The 26,769-nt window shown below is 39.3% G+C and overlaps 1 protein-coding gene across 3 annotated transcripts in view; it reads left to right on the forward strand.

Moving 5' to 3' along the window:
• Positions 1-25,543, forward strand: part of ALKBH8 (alkB homolog 8, tRNA methyltransferase) — a 44,540-nt gene extending 18,997 nt beyond the window's left edge. For all 3 annotated transcript variants that reach the window (XM_041414698.1, XM_041414715.1, XM_041414707.1), the window contains 5 exons: positions 11,357-11,463; positions 14,458-14,612; positions 15,463-15,728; positions 23,480-23,629; positions 24,843-25,543. In XM_041414698.1, the coding sequence (XP_041270632.1) occupies positions 11,357-11,463; positions 14,458-14,612; positions 15,463-15,728; positions 23,480-23,629; positions 24,843-25,412 (1,248 nt within the window). In that variant the 3' untranslated portion in view covers positions 25,413-25,543. The remainder of the gene's footprint in view (positions 1-11,356; positions 11,464-14,457; positions 14,613-15,462; positions 15,729-23,479; positions 23,630-24,842) is intronic.
• The last annotated feature ends 1,226 nt before the right edge of the window (positions 25,544-26,769 follow it).

Raw genomic sequence — 26,769 nt, forward strand, 5'->3', positions numbered from 1 at the left:
CTCTGTCTACACCCTGACCTAATGTCTGAGGAAGGAAAGCTCTAGGGATGTCATCCAGATTTGTGGCTTGGGGTTAAAGAGGAGGGGCTGTGTATGGATCATCCTTGACCTCTGTGTAGCTTCTGTTCTTCTGAACACGTTCATCATCTCTTAGCCTGTGGATCTTAAGTACTTTGATCTATAAAGAAAACCTGTGACTCTCTTAAGCCTTGAAAGCAGAGCAATGTTTCAAAGAAAAGCTTCACCGGTTCTTTTGAACAACCTTTGAGTATGGTCATTCTAGAACTGATAGAATGAGGTATGCTGCTTCTACTCATCTCTCAGTCTGATAATTGACCCTTTTTCTGGCACTTTTGCTTCTTACCTGTTAATCTATTTCCAATCTGTCTTGGCTAACAAACAGAAACCTGTGGCTGGTATAGCAGCAGCTGTTTCTGTAATAGCTGAGAGATTTTATGAGAAGCCTTTAGAAAGCCTTTAGACTGTACCCAGCCTTTGACAGTTGGCAGCTCTTTTGTGTCTTGCGTGGGCTTTAATAAGATAGCCAGGCACTGCATATTGCTGTCTGGTCCAGCTCTTACTCTGCTTATCTTGTTTAGTTGCTAATTCAGTTTAATTTGCTGTTTGCATATATATTGCTTTATTTTTCTTGGAAGGGAAGGCAGAAAGTATCTTACCTATATAAAGTATTACTATTGGCTATAGTGCCTATACCAAAGTTTTTTTCTCTATGTTGGTAGGATGGTAGTGGGTGAAAGAGTAGTAATAGTCATCACTATTTAAAAAGAGATTGTATTGGCAGAATCAAATTGTCTCTGCACCCAAATGGAAGATATTAATTTTAATCACTACAATCTAATGCTGAGTTCAGAAGTTTGTTCAGATGAGGTAGTATTCCTGAAGCTCAATAATGTGCTTTTCCAGTGTGTAAGACAGGTGCAACTCAAGAAGTGTCTTACAGTCATGGATTTTATTGGTTCTTGAAATAGCAACTTGCAGTGGTTTTAGCTGAAAATCCAAATGGATGTAATTTATAATTGTATGCCAAGTTTAGTTGGTTTGTCCCATTTAAAGTAGTATTTCATTTTTAAAAACCAATGAGGAGTTGCTCCATGTAAAAGGTGTGCTGAGCACTGCAGATTAAATACATCAAGCTTCATAAATCTATCGCTCCTGTTTGCATTTGCTCTTTATAGATATGTCCTGTGTGTTTCTTTCTGTCCGTTGTCATACCATGGTTGACTGTCACTGAGCTTGGATGAGATACAAGAACGACCAAAATCAAGGGAAAACTTCCTTTTGATGTAATTGAACATTGAAATATGCTCTCTGAGATAAGCAACAAAGCCTGCATCCCCTTCATAGGAATACTTATAGCAGTCTAAATGCCTCTTTTGGGAAAGGTGAAACATTATGTTCTGAGGGGTTTTTTTTGTGCTGAATGTCTCTTCCCTATTTGTATACAGGATTCTGTTCACAGATACCAGCACATCCTGCTGATGTTTCCACCTGATGAGTTATTTTAACCCTCGGAAGGATCCTGAAAGTCCAGCTTTCATGTAAACTGTTTGGAGGGAACCTGTCCTGCAGTAAAAAAACCCTCCTTGGTTGTTGATCCTGTTTTAGCCAAGGGTAACAAGAGCGAGGCACCCACTGTGTGCACATCATGTAGACAAGCATTTGTTTCTCAAGTGCTGTAGGAATCTGCGAACCAATTTCAATTTGCATTGAGATGGTAGAAGAAGAGTATTCTGGTTTGATCAGAATTGCCCCCAGAACAATGATTTGGTAGCATTTTTTCTCTAGAAGCTGTATGGCAGTAATTTGTGAAGGAGCAGGAGAGCAGTGTGGAGATGTTGCTTTCTCTGATATCACCTCAGCTACTTGAGAAGAACAAAATCAAAGCTAAGCTATGGCAGAGCCATATTTCGAAGTTTTCTGTGTAAAAATACTCTATTTTGCTCCTCTTTCATATTGGTGAGACATTACAGTTTCCAGCTGCATCTTTGTCTGAGGCTGGGTATTTATTATGAGTGGGTCAATACCAGGTAAATAACTGAAAAGGTTGGTCTCCTGTCTCCCTTCTGTCGGCTTTGTACCAGCCTGCCTTCATCTCCACAGAAGGAAGAAACTTATACCCCATACCTTTCCATAAAGCTGTTCCTCACTGTGCAAAGCCCAGTAGCTCCTATTTTAGTGCTGAGGGAGGAAGGCACTCTGTGGTTTGATTGTTGAATGTGCAGAATGTGCTGTGACTTGATGAGCTGTTTCTCTTGGGTCTGCTAGAGTGGGAAGTTGCTTTACTACATTCTCTGTATGGTTTTGTTTCCTGTTCATGGTCCATTATTTTGGCAACTGAGGGGGAAGGCAGAGCTGTGACTTCTCCTGGTTCTTAGCAGTTTGCTTTCTTCACAGTCAGTTGGTTGTTCTTTCTAGCATCCTGTGTTTTATTTGAGCTGTTCTAGTGCTGAGAAAAGGGTTGTGGGAAGAATGTTCTCTTTGTCTCCTGAACTCCTCTGGGCAGTGTATCCAAAGTGAATGTGAAAAGAGAGATATAAAAAATGGCAATTAGGAAGAATTTGAAAATTAAATTCACTCAATATCACATAGAAAAGTACATTGAAATGCTATAAGAAATATCATATGGTTCCAGTTATTTTTGTATGATTGTGAGAGAACGCCTACTGTGACTGAAATACTTTCTAAAATGTTTGCAGTCTGCAGTAGGGCTTAAGATTTTCTAATTGGGGTCATAACTGCTAAATAATGAAGGAAAGCTTCTGCTTAATTCCTTTACCAACTTGATTCTATTTTAACAGAACCTGTTGTCTCCAGGCTATTTGCTGTTTCTGTAATGTGCTTATTTTGTATGCTGAGGCAGCACCATTTCATTTTCAATTCTCAGACGTCTGGCTGTTAAGGCGCTACTGTGACACACAAATACAGATACTGAGTTTTTCAGTGGAAACAAAAGTGCTCTCTAAAAAATATCTTGCTATTCCATAGCTATTGCTGCATAGTTCTAATTGGTTTTCATATGATAGGAAAAATGCCGATAGGTAACAATCTTGGAAAAATATTATATTATGGTATACAGTAGCACTCATTTTAAATGAAAACTTTTTTTTTCTCTTTTGCACTTCATGCCTCCTATGTATCCTTCACTATGATACATTTTGCTAATGAAGCAGATGGAGGGAATGACAGAAGAAAGAGATGACATTGTTTATGATGAAAATCAGCATCAGCAGTGTTGGAATACTTCCTACCCAAATTCCAGAATGTGTTTTTCCTTTATGGTTGTTTTCCCTGTTCTAAAATAACATGTATATGTCAGATGTGTGGGAGCTCTGTGGGGTGAAATGTAGCAATTGAGTAATTGATAAAACAGTTTTCTTCAGATTATTTTAAAGGAGTGTCTTTGTGTCATGCAGTGTCTTGAATTATACTTTATGGCCACAGGAGACATCATTAACTAAGAAGATGGCTTTCATTGGCTTTCATTAGTTATCTGGATTTGTATTTTTTTGGGGTTTTTTGGTTTCCTTTTTTTTTGGGGGGGGGGGGGCTGGTAATATGCTTTTGACTGCTAAGGAACAAAGTTTCTTAAGGTATGTAAGCAATTTATTTAAATTTATGCCCAGATCTTTGTTCCTCAGTAGATTTCCCTTTTACAGGGAAGATGTAGAAGATTAAGAAACAGGCCATATGGTAGTTTCTATAGCAATAGATTAAAAAACATTCTTGTCAGCCCTTATGAGATATGATGCAAGAATTAGTTTGGGAAGGCACAGTTTGCATGTCTTGTATCCTGGCAGTTCTCTTTTATTGTAATGATCTCTGAGACAGCTGTTAGATGCAGGTAGGAGAAGGACTGGCTGAACTTTGTTTCAGACTATGAGGGCATAAATTTATCATTTCATCCCTTTGAATTACAGGTGTTCAGCGTCACACTGTTTCCATACTACTTTCTCAGTATATAGGGGCCAAGACTCTAGTGATGATAATGGTGCAGGAAGAGGTTTTAGGTAAAGCAGAACTCTTTTAAACAGAGTTGAAGCATCTGCTGAATCCATACATGGATGCCTTATTAAATAACTTGTTTCAGTGGTATTTAGTCCAGGATTAAGACCCTGAAATGTTAATGTTTACGAGTATGTGAGTACCTGTGCACTGCATGCCTGAGCTCCTCTATAATCAATGGGGATTGAGTCAGTCCAGCCTATGGGGTAATTCCGCTCATGCTGAGTTAGACATCTCTTGTTCATTTCATAGGTTTCAGTTCCCTAATGGGTTGTTTTAAAATTGAAGGCCAAATGTAGACCTTAATCTTGAACTGATTTGCCTATTTCCACCCTAGTCTTAAAGTTAGCCTGAATTCCTTTACTGCAGCACTGCAAGCAGAAAGCTGAAACCTGCAGAGGAGAGTAAGGTTTGATGAACAATCCCAGTTTTTGTAGAGAGTGAGGGAAGATGGTTTTCCACAATGTCGGATAATGAACATGCAGCACGTTTTACCCCTGTCTTGAAAGACACTGAACCTGCAAGGACTTAGGCTATTTTACAAGAGCTGGTGGGTCTGTGGTATGAGTCTACACTTTGAATATAAATATTTCAGGTCTTCTTTGCTGTAGATTACACTTACCTGTATTACTGCATGTTTGGCAATATTACTCAGGCAAAGCCTGTTTTTTGCTGTATCAATTATTGTTTATATAGCATAAAGGCTTTATTCACTGCTCCTCACTGTTTCTGCTGTAGGAAACTTGCAATTAAAGCCTATGGTTGATGACAGGATGATAAATGTGCAGGTAGCGTGGAATGAATGTAAAATTACAGTTGAAGGAAGTCCTGCTTATGTGTATTTGTGACCTCAGTAACGTGAGAATTGTGTGTATTTCCACAGGTATTGGTAAATAATCAATGGTGTAGAAAGGTGAGATGTGCTTTTTGAGTGCTGAAGTGTTTGCCTCTCTACTTAGATATTGAAACTCTCCTGAGAACTACTATAAAAGTGTGAAAGAATTACAAATATGCCACAGCATCACACAGACCATGTGCTACCACACACATCCATTTAGGATCCTCTAAATATCAGAATCCTCTATATTGAAATCCTCTAAATATCCTAAATATTGAGATCCTCTATATTAGAATCCTCTAAATATCATACTTGCATATAAATTTGTGCTTATTACAGAACAGTTGTGTCTGTGTTGTAAGGACTTGTTTAGTGGTTTCTTGGTGGACATTTGGTACAGTGTTAGACATGTAAATAAGGATTATTTGCTTTCGGGACCTAGAGTAACACATTAAGTGCAAGTTTGAGGAGATGTAATTGAGGACACAGAACTGCTTTCTTATGAGGTCTGGGATTTACATCTTAACAGACTGAGCCCTCTGGAGGCTGTCAGGGTCAGAATGTGTAGGAGTCCTCTTGTGCTCTTCCATTGAACTGTCCTCCATTAAAAAGCAAGAGATGCAAAACCTTAGAAATATGCTTTCCTTTGGAAAGGAAGGTGAATGATTTGGTGCATTTCAGGCACATTCTGCCCTAGTATAGTTGGATGCAATTCCTTCTATATCAGTGTAGTAGCACCCATGGATGTGAGGGAAGATATATGACTGAAAAAATGGGGAAAATACTGCAGAGGAGGCTAAGTCAGTAAAAGAAATTAAATGAAGACTAACAGCATTAGCCTCTTGCTTTCTCTGTACTAAAAGAGTTTAAGCTAAGAGCTAGGGAGGCAATTTATTAAAGGATGAAGATGAAATGTTAGTGAGAATGACTGACAAAATTGGTTCTTGTTGGGAACTTGACTGATTCTTTGACTCTGGATTCACAAAAGGACATCAAGGTTTTATGCTTGGGTTAGATAGCGCTTTCCAGAAAGGAGACGTCTATACCTGTTGGGGCAAGAGAGAGGGGGGAGCAGTGGTAATGCAACTTTTACTACAGTAAAAGGCAACTATTGCCTTTTACTGTAGGGATTGAAAGCCTTTTATATACGAGTCTAATGTAAAACATTGAATTTTAACACAGATCATTACGTGGAATCTGGAAAGGTGCAAAGACAATGTCTTGACATACAAAAGAAACTTGCTACTTTTAGAGCAGTAGAAACTGACATATTTAAGGCTTTTGAAAGAAGGAGTCAGCTTGAGCAGAAGTTTGTGGGATGGTGCCATAAGTACCACCAGCATCCCAACCTCTGCCAGGGCTGGGCAGAGCAGCCACCTCGCTGGACATCACAAGGAGCTGGCATCCAGCTTAGTGAGGTGACTGATAATTTCTAATGACTTGGTGTTGGCGAACCTCCAGAAATGAATCCGTAGGTACAAAAGGAGAGAGGTGTATGTTCCTGCTAGCTGTGACAATGCCTACAGAGGATTAGAAACTCCTCCATCCAACTGTGATTAGTTTGAAAATTACAGTAGTTTTTCTCTTCTTGTGCACTACATGAATCTTTTAGAGAGAGGCCAGACAATAAAGGAATTTGTATCATGGAGTCACTGGCATACAGAATAACTAGCAGAGATCCCGGTGTGCTGTTCAGTGGAGGCACTCAAATCTGTGGGTGTACCAAGAAAACAATAACAAGGTGAGACCTTAGATACAAAAGAATTAAGTGCTGTCCGTGCATTGAAATATTTTTTAAACACTTGTATGCTAGACTTTGATTAAGAGAAAGAAATGCATAGATACTTAAAATAACACAGAGAATTCAGGAAGATAGTAACATGTTGCATGGATGGAAAATTGAATACAATTTTTGAAGAAAGAAAGCCTAGTAAGTATATTAAGCATCTGAGTAACATCACCGTAGTGCCTAAGTGGAAAAACAGGCTTAGCAAGAGATGGTATGCTTTGGTATAGATCTGATATGGGGGAGGCCTGCGCATGTGTGATGAGATTTTTGAGAAAGGCAGTACTGAAATAGTTCATCGTCACGATTGTCGATGCTGCACTCGTTTTCTAAAGTATGGCCAGAGTATGTACATGGTACACAATGTAAATATCTGCATATATTACATAAGGTATATTTGCTATGATGTGGATTATTCAGGAAAGATAATCCTAATTGCATTCCTTTGAAAATTCAGAATTTTATGAATCCCAAATTTTGGAATTTAGCATGGTTTTGCAGTGAAAGGTGCTGTGTTAATTGCCTTGGTCTTGTGTGAGCCAGCAGGCTCTTGTCTCTGCATAGAGCCCCACTGTGTTGTTCAAGCTCTGTGTGTGGGCTTTAAACCTCCCAGCTGTCTTTGAAGTAGACATTCTTTTTCATCTGTTTTACATGTGGGAAACTGTTATGTAGGCTGATAATCTGTCTTTGCTCTCTGAAAATTCAGTAAATAATGTCAGAGACTTGAGAAGCATTCCAGATTTTTTTTAGCTCTTTTTTTAGCTTTTAGAGTATGTTTCGTCTAAGGTAGTCTATTATCATCAGATACAAATTGCATCAGAGACAAAGCTTAGAAAAATAATTGTCAATCCCCACTGTAGCTGTGAATTTCTTATTGACATTGTCTTTATAGCTCTGTTGCATTATTTCTGTTTTCCCTTCGAATCTTTACTTGTTTGATAGACCAGTCACTCACCTTCATCCTCCTACTCTTTCATGAAGTACAGTGCCATTGTACTGAAAGGTGGTGCAGACTTCTGCACCCTGAGGTGTTAAGAAAAAGATACTTTATTCCCTTCTTATGTTGCATTATTTTCTGATTTTTACACTTTGCCATATTTTATGCCGCAAGGAACAATGTTCACGGTGTGGGTGTCTCTGCTTTGATGTTTAGCCATCCTTGAAAGCTGTTTACTGGTTCATGCTCCCTTGTCATGAACATACTTTCTTAAATAACTTGGCATCATGGCAAGTTATTTAAAATCACAAGTTGATATTAGCTGGTTTTTTTTTTTTTGTTTGTTTTTTTTTTTTTTTTTTGCTATATTCAGAGATTCACTTTTTCTATAGTAGAAGGAAAAATGGTAAAACATAAATAGCACCCACTGTTTTTATGTTTTGATTGTAATCCTTGGATGATACACCATGAGCCAGCTAGAAATTTGATCTTTATTGACTCTGCTATCTAAGAGAAAAAAGAAAATAGGTAAAAACAAAAATAGTAATTGGAAATAGCTCCTGTGGAGCAAAGCTGTTATGAAGCAGATTGATTCAGCAGTGGCAAAGTTGCTTTATTGATTGTAAGTCCTTAGTAAATTAAAAAGGAGCAAATGCGTTAATCTTCGGTGTGCGTGTGTGACAGTGACAATTGAAAATGCTCTGCCAGTATAAAGACACATAGAGGAGTGTGGGAATCTACTTCAGTCAGTAGCAGGCTTGCCACAGATAAGAATAGGGTTCTTCAGAATTCCTTCTGGGTTGAATGTTCTTTGCTGTAAACAAAGGAGAGAGGAAGTACCTGCTTGGTTTTTTTAAACATTCACATGCAATTAGTCTAGGAAAAGGAATGAAGATAGGAATTATTATAATTATTATTATAATTTTCTTCAGGTGTTCCTTAAATTTTATTCTCTCTCTCAATTGCAATATCAAATTTGCTATTAACAGATCAGTGCAAAACCTTAATATATTCTAGCTTAGAATCTCAGTCTGCTTCATAAGCAAAAGTCAGTTTTGGATCTGGATTTTTGACTCTTTTAATTACTGCTTATTACTTTATGTGATTGCCCATTTGAAAGTAAATTAATCCTTTATTTATATTTTCCTTCCTAAATCATCACAGTTTCTCATAAGGATGTAATTCAGTTAGATGGGGAGTAGCTACACAAAGTGACATTATAGTAGAGAAGCTTTTCCTTCCCAGAAAAGCAGGAGCAGAGCTGGGATTTTGTTGTGGGGAGGACTAGATGTTACCAAGAGAAATTCTCGCTTTTCAGCCTCAAATTCTGCACCATCAGAAATTTTGTTTCATTTATTTCTTCTTGGGTTAGTGTAGTTGAAATTCAGCCAGGAGAACATGCTTTTCTCTTCTTTATTTTCCTGCCATTGCTGCCTGAAAACCCAGCTGCTGGGGATAGTTTTGTGGCCTCTCATTCCCAATGTGTCACCTGCTTATAGAGCACTCTGAATTTCTGTTGTTTTGGATGCACAGGACAAGGTTTGAGGAGCATCTCCTGTAAAGAGACTCTGGGGCCACACAGATGGTGGGGGAAAAGGAATTGGAGATGAATGAGGTAAAACAGCCGAGAAGGCAGGGAGCTGGAGATACCGTTGTTTCCCTCTACTTCGTATGGAGTCACCAGCCTGGCATGCTGAAGTGAAAGGGAACAAGGTTCTCTTGGGCCCTGGAGAAAGATGGGAACTGGAAATGCAGGAGACCCGTTAAAGGTCTCCTCATTGATTCATGGATAAAGTACAGTTTTTTAATATCATCTGCAAGAATAGACCTTTGTAGTTACTACTGACTCAGAAAGAGGACCAGTGGGGAAACAGGATTCCTTCCATGAAGGGATCTAGACATTCTTGTGTTCAGCTTATTATACCATACTGCTGAAGAACCCAGACTCTATCTCATGTCCTCAGGAGCAGTGAGCCAGAGAGGCATAAGACAGACTGAGGCATCATCTCACCCATTTCGTCCTACCACTTCACTTCCCTTTTTCTTTCTTTACTTGCTAGTCCTGGTTAGTTATCTTCTGATTTATTTGCCTTGCCAGATATTTGCATCTTTTTGCAGAGACTTGCTGCTATTGTGCTTTACAGGACAGCATCCCCAGATTTGTGAAGTCCACTGTGTTTTCTCCTTTCTCACCCCATGCTTCTTTGATGTTTCCTAGAAGAAATTGCAAAGTCAAAAGGAAGGAGTACAGTAGGAAGTGGCTGCCATTCATCTATTTGTGCAGCTATTGAAATGTTTCATGATCAGAGCTTATAGTTATGCTTTATTACTCTTCTCTGATATCTCTCTATCACTTTCAACCCCACTGTTTGTCACTCTTTTCACTTTTTGCCTTAGATAGCCCAACAGGAGAAGCTGTGTCACTCTATCTGAGTGGTAGTACAGCATAAATAATTTTTTTCTTAAAAATGTAAATGCCACTGTGCTTTGCTTCAGTGTGCACAACATTAAATAGTAATTGTTGTTAGTGGCAATTTGTAGTGTTTAAGAGTCTTGCTTATTCAGTCTCTGTCATGCTGGGTTTTTGTGCTGAATGACTGACTGTTGCACCGCTGTTTTTCTTTGTGAAACACATCTGTACGCAGAAGGAGAACTGCCTAATTTGTTTCAATCTGGCATACTGGAGTAAGTCTGCTTTTAAATTGCATACTTAGTAGGTTACAAATCAGATGGCAGCATTTTCATGGTGCTAATTCTCCAGTGTACCAGGAACTGCTGACTTGAATAGGTTTTGACCACTTTTCCTTTTCAGTAAGTCTTCTGTAACTCATTTGGCTTGCTTAAATGACCTGCTCCTTATTTTCCACAGCAAGAGTTCCCTCATTTGGGAAATGTAAAAGGATAACATTCCTAGCCCAAGCAGAAGCAAAATGTACCACTGCCATCTGGGCTGTGAAATTGGAATAAAGCTGAAAGATATTGGAATAAAGCTGAAAAAATATATTTCCTCAGTATATTGCCATGGCTGGAAGCCGAATGGCAGATAATAAAAGAATGGTCTGGTAGTTGGCACATTAGGATCTTGGGATGGGCTTATTGTGCTTCAAATCTCTAAGAATGTGGACAGGTTGGAAATTATTTCTCATCTAATACTGCTTATCTTCGCGTTATGTATCTACTGAGCTAATTGTCTCAGCTCATCCACTGTGAGCAGATAGGCAATTCCAGAGGGCATGGGGTCATTCCACATCACTTAGCTCTACATTTTACACTAGGATGAATAACCCTGTGGAGAAACTTGTCTCTTTACATAGACATCACAAAAAGACAATAGCTGATGGCCTTAGTTCAGGTACATAACTTTCAGATGCTTGAGATACAGCAAATGAGCCCTCTCTTCCTCTCATGCAGCTGCCTTTAGTTGTGGGATAGCAGTCCTTTCCTGCCTCACAGGTACACACAGAGATTGAACAGTGCTGCTGTTCTTACAAAGTGCTTTTTGTGAAAATAAATTAATATGTAATTTTAATTATCTCTATATACATATATTTGTGATTGCCTGAGACTTGAACATCGCGCTGAAAGGGAGGGAGTTTTAGGACAGGGGACCTGGAGGCTTTTGCATCCCTAGGAAATATCTAGCTGTTTCATAGCAATATTCAGTTGAATGCATTAGAGAAACAAACAAAGCTAGGACTTGAGAATACCTGGCTTGTAAATGAAGCTCTATAAGTCATGCTCCTTCATGGTGACTGGTTTTGTTTCTTTTTAGATTGTGATGGATTTCAAACACCCTGATGGTCATACAGTGGCAATTATGTTGCCCCGATGCAGTTTATTGGTGATGACTGGAGAATCCAGATACCTGTGGACACATGGGTATGTGTAAGAGTCTCTGCATGGCTGATAATAGAGGAATAATAAATGTTGTTTGTTTGCTTTTTTAATGACATTCTGTGTTTTAAATTGCCTGAAAGAAATCAAGTCAAGTTTCATAATTAATATCCAAATTCACTCCTCTGCTCAGATGCTGCTTAGGTTAAATTGAAAAACTTGGGGATTTAGAGAGCTAATTGCCAGTCCCTGAAGTGTAGTTTCCTCCTGCTGTTGTAAGGGAAGTTTCAGTTGGAAATCACTCTCACATTTGCAGTGTGAAAGTTCTCAATGACTCTGAGCTGGCAAAGAATTGATTGTAGTGCAATTAGTGTCACCATTCCCTTTCTCTCTTTTCAGCCCACAACCTTTCCCACTGGATTACATATGCCAAAGGCTTGAGAGAGGGGTTTGAGAGTTTACAAGATTGACTTCCCCTGCACTGAGAGCCTGAGGGTGGCAGAGGGGAGTTTTCCTGAGCTGTTCCCAGCTGCTTTAGGGACACTGTAGCTACTGGTAAGACAGCATTGAGCAGTTTTGGGATGCTGCTAAGAGTATTTTTTTAAATACTTCTTGGGGCTGTGCTTATTGCAAAATTCAAATACGTGCTTTTAAAATCGTGCACCATTGGGAGATAGTTAAAATTGGAGTGCTGAAATTGGCAAAAAGGCTAAAGCCTTGCTGAGCTCTGAGTGTGATATTAATGCATTTCAGGAGCGTATGGCCACCCTGTATTGGACAGAAATGCCCATAGTAAGCATTTCTTCCTTTGTTTGACCCAAGCCATCACTGATTCAGCAGTCAATCGGAGATACTAATTACATTCTGTGTCAATTAAACACCAAATCCTTTTATTGGCAGAAAATTTTCTGCCTTTTAATTTTGCTGGTTAACATGTATTATGAAACAGGTGAATATGAAATCCCTGAGAACCTTTATATTGTTAATTTTAGAGAGCTCTTATACCACCTGTATATTCCCTCGTTAAATTAAATAGATGTAAAAAGCACTTGGTACTTCTGATGTGCATCAGTACAGAAGCCCAGGGCAGTGAACTCCCTTATTGTTTGATATACAGGACTGAATACAGATACCAGCATTGTAAGCTTCTTATGCTGTCCTGTCTAATATCGTCAGCTGTCTTTTGGAAAGGCCGTGTACAGCTCTGAGAGTTGTGCAGTTTCTGTGTCAGTGACATTGCTGGCCAGGGAAGCCAGTTGGCACTCCCCAACCCCAGGCATCAGGCAGCTCCATTGGCTGTGCTGAGGCCAGTTTGGAACACCAGCCCAGGGTCAGGGTGGTGGCTGTGCACAGACAGAGCTGGGCATGCATCTGAGGCTGTAACTGGAACAAGGGCCAGGGGGACAGCCTCTGTTTAAACAGCTCCCAGGGGAAGGAGGGCTCGCGCTTTCTGAGGCCTCAGCTTTTTCCAGGGCTACCAGCTCTGCTCTTTCCAAGCCAGCCCTGGGCAGCGACACTCCCAGGAGGCAGAACGATAAGTGCTAGGCACTTGCAGCACTGGCCAGCAGCCACTGAAGTTGGAACAGTGTATCTGCCCATTAAAGTGTGAAATGAGATTATTACTTAACTCCCTTGTACCTTCAGGTGATGGTAGTCTTTCAAGAACCAATGAATAAACTACACTGAAAATTAGGATCCCAGACCTTTCTGCTCATGTACAAATGGTTCCTGTGCTGGTTCTTGTCCACCTTTCCTAAATATATTTCTTCTATATGTTTTTAAAAGCAGTTTTGGGTCAAGATACTCAACTGGAGTAAGCTTTGCATCATGCTGCTGGAACATCATATTGCAATCAAAATTAAAACCATCCAGAGAGAAGTTGTAACTAATTCACTTGCATACATAATAACATTTGTGAGGCCTTTTGTCTACACCTCAGAAGTCAAATTGTAAGAGCACAAGAGTCAGTTTTGAAATTAATCTGGACGTGTTTTCAGTGTGCATGCTTGGATGACAAGGAATTAGAGACTTTGTTTTGACCCCATTAACAAAGTGCACAGGAAAAGCATTTTTGTTCAGTTCTCTGTAAAAGGGAAACACATGGTTTAGAAATAAGCTTATACAGTGTCATCAAGGAGGACAAAAGATGTGTTCTCTTTTTGACTCATAGGTGAAAGTAAAATTCTGACTTTTCTGATGAAGTTCATTAGTGATGTTTTTCATATTTGGTTGGATAACTTGGCAAAACTATATTCTTGGCACTGCAATAGTAAAACCACTCTGTGCCAAGCAAGAAGGAGGTGCAGCACTTTGTTTTTGACATTGGGAAGTCTTCGTAATATTAATGAAAGGAAATGAGAGAAAGGAACAAAACCCAGGAGAGACAAGTGATGCACAATGCAGTTGTTCCCCACGCAGTGACTGATGCCCAGCCCATCCCCTGTTCATACACTGAGCAAGATGCTCCCTGTTATGAAATATCCTTCTTGCCAGTTCAGGTCAGCTGTCCTGGCCATGCTCTCTCCCAGCTTCTTGTGCCGCTCCTCACTGGCAGAGCATGGGAAATTGAAAAGTCCTCACTCAGACTAAGCATTACTGAGAAACAACTGCAACATCAGTGTGTCACCAGCATTATTCTCGACTAAGTCCAAAACACAGCACTGCTGCTGTTAGCACAGATGCTTAGAAGAAAATTAACTCTATCCCAGCCAAAACCAGGACAATAATAAATATATTAAAATAATATTTATAAAAAAGTACTAGACAAATAAACAATCAAACTTTATGGGAAAAAATGGAGGGAGGGAAGGGAAATGCAATTACATGCAATTAAACAACACTTTAATTCATGTCATTAGTTTATGTGTCACCTCTTTTCTCTCTGAAATTGAATAAGTTGAAAACTGAGATGCAGATGTTAAATAGGATGTTGTAATTGCATATCGCTCAGCATGTAGGGATTGCCTTCTTACAAAGGTGGATTGGGATTTTTCTGATGCAAATGGAATTATTCCTTTATTTTGTGTTTCTTTATTTCAGGATCACACCCAGAAAATATGATGTTGTTCAAGCATCAGAACTTGGGCAAAAAGTTAGAACAATCACTGCTGATGTTGGAGATTTAACATTAAATCGAAGGGAAACAAGGACATCATTTACATTCAGGAAAGTGAGGAGAAGCCCTTGCAATTGCAGTAAGTGTCTTGAGGCAAGCTTCAAGTCAAAATTGGTATTTATCACCAATAGGTGGGGTTTTTTTGCTTTGAGAAAATAATTTTATTCCTTTGGGTAGTTTTGGCAGTCATCATAGCTACTCCTGGATGGTTCGTAGCATACTATATGGCATGAATTGGTAGCATTCATTTGCTTGCTGGAGTTTCCCTATACAGGAAGGCATTTGTCTTGCTCCAGAGCCAGGCAAGTAATCTGGAGTCTTGTGTGTTTCATTGGCATTTCAAGTGCTTAATAATGTAACAAAATAGAAATAATTACTGTTCTTCAAGATTTTTCCTCAGTTTAGATTTTTTTTTTTTTTGGTTTTTTGAGGGGGCCTCTAATTTTGAGAAAATAGGTGCATTAGAGAAGGAGAAGTAGTTGTATCTGCTGTGATAGAGCCACATGAAGTGGCTTAGGGCAGTAGAAATAATAATAGACAGATGGCTCAATGAATACATGGAACTGAAGTCCATTCAGTTCCAATACATGGAACTGAAGCCCTTAAAAAAGAATTTCAGAGGCTGAATTGTGATGATGTCATGGTCTTTGGCACTGGGGGCACTATCTCAATTTTGAGAACATAAACATCATTAACATAGCAGATTAATGATGACTGCAAACAGCCTCTGGTACCTGTGGGCCGGTTACTTATTTTCAGGTCATCAAACACTTTTGTAGTTTGACCTGTGTTTCAGTTTTTAAAAGATAAAGGAGGATTGAATCTTTTTTGCATTTTAATATTTCACTTTTAATTTAATTTAACTAAATATGCTTAATCAATGAGGAATTGCTTAAAAATGAATATTTTGTATCTGTTGCTGTATCTAGTTTATCCGTCTGTCTGTGACAGCCAGAAAGGACAGCAGAGACCGGTGCAGCCTTCATTTCCTCAGAATGAGATGGAGGCCTCAAAGCTGGAGCAAGAATATGTACACAAGGTGTATGAAGAGATTGCCACACACTTCAGCAGTATCAGGCATAGCCCATGGCCCCGAATTGTAGAGTTTCTCAGGTCCCTGCCAGCAGGGTCAATAGTGGCTGATATTGGTTGTGGTAACGGGAAGTACCTCGGCATCAATGAGGATTTGTACATGGTAAGTAGTAGCTCCTGTCATTTGTTTTCACTGGTTCTGGTGTTTATTCTGTCGTGCACTTGTAGCATGCTGGAGGTTCAGGTTGGCATTGGAAGACTGCCGAGAACAGAAAGCTATTTCCTGATCCAAGATCAAGTACCAATTGTCTTAAGTTTCTGCATATATTCGTTATTTACATTTTTCTTTTTTTCAAAGCTACTTCTGCTTTGTAATTCAAAATACATTAAGAAAAATAGGAATGGATGCAGTGAATTGAAAAATTGTAATGGATGGTTTAGCCTTTCTTGCCATTGGTGTTGAATAAATTTATTAAATTGGTTGGGCAGTTTGAATGCTTCCAACAAAATTTTCATTTGTTTGGTGAATGGGTGAAATCTCCATGGGCAATGCTATTTTTCATGACCTCTTCAGTTCCCTGTGGCCTGGTGAAACATCTCATTTGTGAATGATGTCATGTTTGGCTGTTCCACCTCTGGCTCCGTGCACAGGCCCAGTAATTATGCCAGCATAAAATTCACAGGGAGATCTCAACTTTGGTATAGATTTCTGGCCTTTCACTCGCTTTTCTTCACTTTCAGACAACTTTGACATAATTCTTGCTCATTTTCTCTCTTTCACTGTCTCACACTCTGTACTTTGGTTTTACTTCTCTCCCTTCCTATCAGGAAGAGATTAAGTATGTACAAATATGAACCAAAAGATAGCTTTCATTGCAAATATTTAAAAGACCTTTTCAAGGGAAATAAAAAAAGAGTCAAACTTGCCGTTGTTTTAACCTGAGAGAAATCTCAGAGAAGTGTGTGCTATGGTATCTGCTCTCTCCTGTTCCAGGACTGTCTGATTCTTTCACACATTTGTCCTGTATAACACTCTGAAGTCCATCAGACTTAAAAACTTCTATGTAGGGCAAGGCATTCATTATTGATAATAAAACTTGGAGTCGTTTGTCTTTTTCAGGAGTTTCTGTCCTGTTATTTATATTCAGCTAAAAAAGATAAGTTGTTATTACAATGCTGTTTGTGTTAGTAAATTATCTCCCTTACTGTTCTTATGGGCTAGAACAACATCAGCCAGTTAATAAGCAGGCATCTTTATGCCTGACTGCTGTAGCCCAATTATTAATTTCAGTGCATTTCAGTCTTTTTGTTTTTCAGTCCTGACTCCTGTAAGAAAAATAAGCAAGCCTAACTAGAGAGGAGAAACATTTATCAGAGTATCATGAGGGTTGACTGGTCCCAGAATGGATTTGGTAAATTGCAGTTGTGGAGGTTTGTGGTAGACTTCTAAAGTGAAATTAATGCAAGGTACTGTGTTCAGAAATTGCCAGCATCGGTCTATTTTCTAAAGCCCACAATTAACCAGCTAAGGAAAGGAAAGATCACATATTGGCTGGCAGGAAAAGGAAGGCCCGCTCCTTTCCTCTGTTACTTCAGGAGTTATCTAATTTCATATGTGTCGCCAGGAGAAATAAAAAACATGAAAAGTAACAGTGAAAGGGAGGAAACTATTAAAGAAGCAGTTGAAAGAGTTGAAAAATAGAATATGGGAATTGCTTCATTCAGTTGGCCTCCCTTGACATTTTATTTTCCAGTGGTGACAGCTAGTGGTTCTTAGATGGAGATAGACTCTAGACTTTGCATTTGGTTGTTTTCATCTATAAGTCAGCACAGAGCCTCAGGAGGATGGATTTGACTCCTTCTTTCTACCAGATTTTTTTTTTCTGTAGCAGCCCAAGTGTGGTTAAAGAAAACCCTGTGTATATTGTGTTTACAGCTGTTCTTAAACTTTTGTCAAGGTATCTCAAGCACTGTTCCATCTACCATGGTTTAGTCATGGAGCTGAGGGTGAGGGATTACTGAATGTTTTATGTATCAGGTGCATTGTTGGGAAAAGAGGCATGGTCTCTAGATGCAGGGCATCAGTTTTCTTCCTCATTTACTCCTGTTTAGTTGGAAGCATAAAATCCAGGCATAAACTTAGTAAATTCTACATCTCTTTTTTGTGTACAGTGTAATGGAGTTCTTAGCCCAGGTCCTGTTGGGAAAGAAGCAATAAAGCAGTGCTGTGAAATTAGGAGTTGTGTAGGGATTGGGTAAGGCACTGTTGGCACAGCTCTGTAGCTTGGGGTGTTTTGACTCAGAAGTACTGAAAACCTGAGGCAAGCATTTCCTGAAGGCAAGCAATATGCTTTTATGCTTCAAGTAGCAATTCTAATGGTAGATCACAGCTAAGGTAGCTCTCTTCATGTTTTACTCTTCAGGTACTGTCTGAAAACATCTCCACTGTGGCCTGTGCCATTGTAGTTGCCTCAGTTTCTCTGGATGAAGACATGTGGCCTTGTCTACTTGAGTATCCCATGTGACAATGAAATCCACGAGTCCATCTTTGCTCAGCAAAAGTGACACTGCTGTAATGGCTGCATTATTCTGACACAGTGAGAGAGCAGCAGTTCCATGATAAATTCAGATTAAGGATGTTTCAGCTGGAGATAGAATCCGTGTCTGATGTAGCTAGCACAAAGGCTGGAGAAATGTTGTATTTAACAGTTTCAGATTACTTTTTCTGTCTCACCCACCCACCTTGTTATTGTTTAAATGATAGCAAAAAAGATACGTGGTTTAAGTGTTGTTTTTCCACAATTCTCTCCTCACCCAATCTCATTTGGGGGAATTATTTTAATAGGTTTTATTTAGGTGCTTTCAAGCTTAATAATCATCTCTGTAAGCAGAGCTTTTCTTTTTATGGAACAATGTGTTTCAGCCTTAGCCATTCCCCTGAATACCACAAGGGTTTCACTGATGTTATTGCAATGATCTCATTAATTTCTATGCACTTTAGCTTTTTCTCCGTGTTTCCAGTGTTCAGGTAGGTGTGTAAGTCTCTGCAGGAACATTCAAAATCCTCACAGGGCTACAGCATGAATGAAAAGTCATTGAAGTCTTTCACATTTGTGGTTTACATTTTTAATTGAACGGATAAATTGTTGGGAAATTCAGTGGCAAATAACTGAAAATGCCATAGGGTAGATATAGGGTTCTCTTTTTGTATAAAGAAATTACTCTACTTGACAGAGTACTGATGATAGGAAAAAAATTCTAGAAATGTATTTTTATATAAAAATATAAACATGGCCAATAGAGGAGCCAGGATGATTTGCTTTTATATAGATATTCCTATTTCTACTGTGTGTGTCATTCAGAGGTAATTGGTAACACAGTTTATATTTCACAAGACTTTCACAAGTCTGAGATTTGCACCTCTGTTTTCTGCATTACTGTCCCAAACTGCAATCTACTAGAACTATATAAAAATGTGATATTTCCAGGGTGTGGGGAGGAGAGAGAGAGTGAATATTTGCATAAAGTTGGGTGGCTTTTAGTTGCACTGGATTTGTACAGGTTGGGAATAGATTCCTCTCCCAAGGCCTTTTTAGTGGTGGGTAAAAGCAGGAGGGACAAAACCAACTAGTAAACGTATACCTGGAGTAAGTTCACCATATCTTAGCAATTGAAGGGTGAGACAGACCAACCTTTCCTGCTCTTTTCTTTCAGTGAATAAGAATCATTAAATGGGTGAAAGATCTGGGAAGAGAACTCAGAAGGAACTGGGCGAGAGCAGCACAAAACTAGAATGAAAGCTGAATTGCTCAGCTTGGTTCTGTTGGTTTGTCACTGAGAAATGAACTCCAGGTCTTAGGCATAGCATTTTGCTTTCAGAGATACCCTGACTACATGCAATGGAAAAGCAAAACACTACATGAAAGGAATGCTGAAAGCTTGACTCAGATGAATTGTTTGCTGGAATGTAATTTGGTTTCTTGAGCTTCTCATGCTGTTAGTTATAGCTGAGGTGTGTCTCTGGAGAGCGACATAATTCCATTCAGTGGCTGGATTTCAGAATTAGATGTCGTTTTGTTCATCACTTTGTAATGTGCTGAATAAATTAGGCTCCCAGAAACTTAAATGAACTAAGTCTACCAGCCTGAGTTAGTTATAATGAGATAACGTAGAAAGAAAACACATAGTGGTGGGTAACCTCAGCCTGCCTTTACTTATCTTTTTTCCAGCATGCAAGAGGGTTTATCTTTTGCAGATTTGCAGCATAACTACAAACCAAGCTATTTATTAGTGTCTTTTTCCCCCAGTGATCTACACCAAACAACTGCATTGAACAGATTTTATAAAATCTGCTTTAGCTACTCCTTGCTGTAAAGGTGGAGGTGAATGTGCTTGGGAACATGAAGGAGCAGGATGTTATCCATTTCCAGGAAGCCAGTACAGAGCTACTGAACACTCAGACAAGTCACAGGCATTATATTTGTTTCTCTCTTCTTTCTCCTCCTTTATCTTGGCCTTTTTTTGATTGTCTAAAGGTTTGCCCCAGACAGGGTGTGGTATGCCAGAATGATGAACTTTTGCCCCTTTCCTAAGTTTTGTGTTTGTTGGAGTTCTAGATACAGAGTTACAGGCCTCCATACTGATACATATTTCCTGTCTTCAAGTGGGTGCAGTTAATATTATCCTTATACACTGAAAATCAGTGCCTGAAATCCAAGTGGATTTCAGTCACAGTAACTGGCAGTGGTCACTCTTGAGCTCCTGTGAGCCATTGTTTACATCACAAAAAGTGGTGAAGAGATGGCTGGAGGTGCTTCTCAAAAAGTCAGGGATGTGGGAATGGATGTCTGGAGCAAAATCTGAGAAGCCAGTGTCCTTTATGGGAATATTGAAAGGTGTGGAATGACTTGCTGAGAGGTGGACTTGCTGAGGTAGACTCAGCTGAATAATCAGCCATGCTGTTTGAGATATATATGAGAAACTGTGGAGTTTGAGCAAGGAATTTGATTTGGAAAGCTGAGGTATAAGAAATGATTGAGAAGAATCATAGATATTAAGAAATAGAAAGCCTAGAAACATACACATGGCTTGACTCACCAAGAGATGTATTAGATTCTTTTGAGTTTGGATGCTAGACTAATAATAATTCATCTGCCTTTCTCCACTCTTCTAGAAGAGATGCTAGCAAAGACAATAAATATCCTGTCCTGAGCATCGAAAATAGAGATATGAACTGGCAAAAATTAAAGCTTTCCAGCTACATTTTGAGATTAGTTTTAAATGTTTGGATTATATAGTTAATTGGAGAGAGAAAAACCTGTTCTCAATTAAAACGGTCCTTTGACCTCTTCTGTAGATGAAGTTTCATCAAATCAAAGCTTCTTCATGCTTTGAAATTTAAAAATCAATTAGTAATGGAATTGGGAAGAGTTGAGTTTGGGATCTCTGCCCCTCTGCTAAATGTTTTCTGTATTCATAAAAACCACAGATAGACTAATTTAAGGTATCTTTTTGCTACCTTATTCTTTTTTTAAATGACTGAGATGAATGTATTTTGGTTTTTAGTGAATGCATGTTTCTTGTAAGTCAGAAAATGCAGGAATTCAGTGATTATAATTATTTTGAAATATCACCTAGAAATTATTCTAGCAAAGATGCTAAAGTTGCCTAGTTTCAACACCAGACATCTGTGGTGATTCCTTGTGTTCACTATTTATGCATAAATGCATAGCACCTATTGTCTTGTTTACATTTAAAACCACATAAAGTTTTAGCCTAATACACCTATTTTAGAGCAGCTGTGTGTTCAAAGTGTTCTGTTTCAAGGTCTCCATTTTCACTGTGAAACAGCATCTTTTTGCTTTGGATGTACATTTGCTTTAGAAAGTATGTCAATATAAGTAAACCTGACCTCAAAATATTTGCTGTAATTTAGATGCAAATGAGGACTTTGCAATCTGGCAGTTATGCCTTTGTTCTCATTCTCAGTTCATTGGATTTCATCAACATACATTGTAGTCCTTTTCAAGGTCATTTCGGGAACGAGGAATTGTGTTCCATTATCCAGCCCATTTTCACTCTAGATGTGGAGGTTCAAATCAATTCTTTCTGTGAAAGCTTGCTGTCAGTGTAAGCTGCAAGTTTTCTTCTTCCTCCTTCTGCCAGCAGTGAATTTGGTCCTTTGAGTTTTATTATTAAGTACTGGAAGCCAATGTCTTAATTGCAGTAGTTAAAGGTACCGGTAATGAGGTGTGCAATCACTAACATGCAGGTTGTCAGAGTAATTTAAAGACACTTCAGTTGGCTGCCAGTGTAAAATGATGGGGATTTGTTTGCATTCAAGTAAGCAAGGGTTTCCTTTTTAAATTCATAAACAGCACAATTCACTCAGTGCTTCAGTAAATGCGAGAGACCAAGGAATGAGTGTGAAGAAAGCAATGTTAGGATTGATCTTTTGTGGTCTGTTTATTGGTAATTGGCAGGATAATATGTACATATTCATAGTTTTTTGTGGAGGATTATCTTGTATTGTCAGATTGGCATTTTCACAACTGTTTCATTTACTTTGGATCAAAAGTCAGAGACATGAGTAGAAGGCAGCTCACTGGTAAGCTTTCAGGAAATAAGACTGGAGCAGAATTCTGGTTTTCTTCAAAACTGTGGTGGTAGGATGAAAGATAAAAGGACTTGAACAGATAAAATGAAAAATTATGATGGAAAATAAATATATTTTCATTAATCATTGCGAAAGGGATTTTTAATTTTAGTGGTAATGTTGTCTCTTCTGGGTTGATTAAGCAGGACGAGTTGTTTGCTATTCTTCTTGCGTCAAAGACAGTTTAGTATTCTTTCAGTGTCAAATGCATTAAACACTGTCAACAGTAATTATTTAGGATTCTGAACCCGTTCTCTGCTATCTGCTTGTTGCTGGTTATTGAAAACAAATAAATGTATTATTCTCATACATGCAAAGTTTGGTATACAATCTTGTAGCAGGGCTTTGGTTTGCACATTCAGTATGCATGGCAGAAATGAAAACAAGGTGGCACATGCCTCACTATTTCTTTCAGAAGGTGTCTTGATTAATTTAGATTTATTGTTTTTATGCAATCTTTTAAAAACACCTCTAGACACTGATTTTTAAAAGATGGTAAGTTTTGTCTTACTGCCTTTGATCACACTGGGCAGGTATAATAGCGGGCTGACTGTTGGGTTTAAAAGGGGAAAAAATTAATATTTTATGAGGTATGTTTTATGGTTAGGGGTCACTTCACTGGACTGTACAGAGCCTTGGAAAATTATGTTGAGCTTAATTTTTTTTTGTGTATCTTGATAATGAGCTGTAAGAGAAAGATATCTGAGCACTTCCTCTCATTGAAATGACAAAACGTAGGTGATGAGTGAAGCTGTATGCCATACTTTAGTGATACCACCAAAGTCAATGGATAATGGCTTACACTTTTATATCAGCTTTTGTGAGTTCAGTATTTGGGTGCTTCAAATATTGTCAAGTTAAAAATGGCAGTTGAAATGAAAAGAAAATACTGGGGTTAGGTCACATCTCATTTTGTTCATTTCAAGACACCTTGAATGAATTGTGAAGTAAAGTTAGGTTGAAATCTAGTCTGTCTTAAGCTGGTTCAAAATGAGGGTGCTATAATGAGCTGTCTAATATCCAGTCTTTCATCTTTGTTTTAAGTCAACATCATGGTTGTTTTCTTTTTGTCTGTACCTAGGAACTATATACTCCTCTTAAGGCGACTTTCTCACACTTGCTTTTGTTTTGATTTTAAACTGTGTTCCCTCAGTAGGAGACTGTGATGGCTCTATTACTGTAAGCATCAAGTGAAAATCATATTCCAGTCTTATAATTATTCTCTCATGAAAAGCTTAATGAAACTTTTTCTGTTCTAGGTTGGCTGTGATCGCAGCAAAAACCTGGTGGATATTTGTGGAGAAAAACATTTCCAGGCGTTTGTCTGTGATGCCCTGTCAGTGCCAATCCGCAGCGGTTCTTGTGACGCCTGCATCTCTATTGCTGTAATCCACCACTTCTCGACAGCAGTAAGTCACCCCTCTCTCTGCTCCACTGTACTGCTGGATTGCTGTGCAGAGCTGCTAATACTGCAATACAAGCAAAGGCAAGAACAAAACTGGAAGAAATCCAAGGTTTCCATTTGGTGTAAGCAGTTGTCAGAGCAGAGTTAAGCTGTTGTGCTACTGCCGCTTCTTAGACTTTCAGTTCACATTCTCCTTCTGCTTCTCAGATGCCCTTGTTCCCCCTGAAGCTTTGGTCCAATGTTTGGGCTTCCTTTTCTTGTGCTTGTAATTAATGACACTGGAGAAGGGGGCTCTGCTTTGGGAGTCAAGAGATGTATTGTTTCCTGACTCAGATCTTGGGCTCTTGGGCACATCTTGTGATTTTGGGTTTTTTAATCTGTGCATTGGTTGTCCATCTCCAAACAAAAGGGAGACTGCTCACCAGTCTGCTGTATCTCTGGGCTGGGTAAGGTTCTCCTGGCAGAAACTGTGCCATGGTAACAAGTTTCTAGACCATCTTAGAGGGGCCCCACAGACCTTTCCATACCACAAATGTAGTGAATGTTTCCAGTAAAAAAAAAAAAAAAGAAAGAAAAAAAAAAGTAGAAGGAATTCTGTTTTGGAGAAGGCTGACATATCTTTGTTTATGTGGTCAGAGGACCTGTGTTTAGGCTGTAAGTCTGACCCCTTCAGCTGCAAACTTAGCCTGTGCATCATCAGGTATGGTAGATTTGAATCTGGGATTTTAAATACCGAATCACCTTCTTGAAAAGTTTTCTGTCTTTTCCAGGTGGACTGATATGTCCAAGAAATCCTGCTCAGCACAGAACTATTTTCAAATGGAAAAAGAATGGTAGAATCATTGAGGCTGGAAAAGATCTTTAAGATCATCAAGTCCCCTGTTAACCCAACATCGCCTCATTCACCACTAAACCATGTCCCTGAGTGCCACATCTACAGGTCCTTTAAATACCTCCAGGGATGGTGAATCCACCACTGCCCTGGACAGCCTATTCCAGTGCTTGACTTGAATGATGTCTTGATGAAGAAATTGTGTTTAGGAAAATGTCTTGGCTTGTGCACAGTGATGGGCTGTATTATGAATGAAAATAAATAGTGGGAAAAAACAACTTCTTTTCAAGTTTTATTGTATTTGGGTAAGGAGAAATTGCTGCCATTCCATTCTTTTGACTTCTTGTTTGTGTACCAGCTTCACACTTTTTCTTTTCCTTTCCAGGAGCGGAGACTGGCTACTATCCGGGAACTAGCTCGGCTTCTAAGACCTGGTGGAACAGCACTCATTTATGTCTGGGCAATGGAACAAGAATACAAAAACCAGAAGTCTAAATACCTTAAAGAAAAGAATGGTAGTAAAAACAAAGAAAAGGAAATGAATACTGGCACAGCCCAGAGACCACTTAGTGAGCAAGGGCCTGATAACAGCAGCCAAGACTCTGCATGGTCCAACCAACTCCTTAATGACTTGAAGGATGAAAGCTGTGATGCCAAGCCAGTAGCAGACTTCAGACTGCCTGTTCACACTAACAGAACCTCCTTTCACTCTCAAGATTTGCTGGTTCCCTGGCACCTGAAAGGTGGTACAAAAAAGAAAGAGGAAAGTGTTGATACAATGTTGGTTCCAGGTGGCTCCAAAGAATTGCAAGAACTCAGCCCTGTTTTCCACCGCTATTACCATGTGTTCTGTGCAGGGGAACTGGAAGCAGTGTGCAGATCCCTGGATTATGTGAGGGTTCAAAAGAGTTACTATGATCAGGGAAACTGGTGTGTGATTCTAGAAAAGTTGTAGCCTGTGATGCTTCCTCTATTATCTGTAGAGGTTTTTTTTTTGTTTTTTACAGTGAAAGGTATTTTTAATGCAGGCTGCAGCTATTTCCTCTTTTAAAATAGCAGAATAAAGATTGTGCATTGAGTTAATAACATTGGCTAGCACTGTGTGCATATGTTAACAAAACAATGGCCAAACTCAGCTACTACCTCTGCAGTGTTTGCTTTACTTCTCTGAATTACAGTGAAGAGGATTATGTGGGAAAATACTGCCCATGCAAAGGCAGTGTGAGCTTTTAGAGACAGAGGGCCTGGTTCTCCCTTCTCTTACATAATTTTATATTGATGTAGCTGCAGTGCTTTCCCTGCAATCCACAGCTGATTGGAATGGAGCTCTGGGCAGGAAAGGCAGAGCTGTTTGCTGTATAAAATTGTGGATGAGGGAGGAGGGAGTGAATGGCATATGAAGCAGTTAAGCTGAAGAGTAAAACTGTTGCCTCAAGTTTGGTCTTGCCTGTTTTGATGTCTATGAGGGGTGGCAGATCTCTTTCAGTTTGGAATTTACTCCCTTGGTTGTGTTAATAATGCTTTCCTCAAAAGGAACTGGAAAATCAGTGGGGATACCACAGATATTTTCCTCTTCCTTGACTCTCAAATACCCACAATTCATGCTGTCCATCCCCAGATTTCTCTTCATTGTAGTGTTGTGTGAAAGCTCCTGTGAGGTGCAAATTCCAGCCCAGCTGGAACAGCCAGACCAGCTCTTGCTACACACCTGCATTCCTACAAGTGCGCATCTCTGTGCCTGTAGCACCAGGACTTGCAGGGGTGGGGTGACCCTGAGATACCCCAGGGGAGAAAGGGAAAAATATTAAAGTGAAGGCAATATTGGTGCAGGTTTTCTGGTGGGTATTTTCAGCCCCTAAATGTTGGCAGTGCAGCAAGTTTTATTTAATACACTTCAGAAGAGCAAAGGACAGGAGTAGAGGGGAATTGATGCTGGGCTGGCTGACTCAGAGCAGCTCTTTTGGCTGTGGCCTGCAAGGACTAGTGCAATTTATTTGATACAACTCTTGTGCTACCAAAGGAGCATGACACCTGGAATGCATTTCTGAAACTAAAATAATGGGCTGACTTTTGTAGGCTGAATGGCTGTTGGTGCCTCTGGAAACCAATCCTGCTAAGCTATGCTGTTATATTGATTGATCGCCTGTAGTTGTTGCAAGTTCGATCGTATTGGCAGGTTGTGCTGCTGTAAATAATGGCATACAAACCAAGGTGCCCATCCTAAATCATATGGGGATTTTGAGGACAGCTCAAGGACAGCTTGGCCTACTCCTACCTGCCTCCCATGTGCAGGTTAAAGGCTGCTGTGCTGG

The sequence above is a fragment of the Onychostruthus taczanowskii genome, unplaced genomic scaffold (assembly GCF_017590055.1).
Source record: "Onychostruthus taczanowskii isolate IOZ18803 unplaced genomic scaffold, ASM1759005v1 scaffold105, whole genome shotgun sequence".
Lineage (NCBI taxonomy): Eukaryota > Metazoa > Chordata > Aves > Passeriformes > Passeridae > Onychostruthus > Onychostruthus taczanowskii.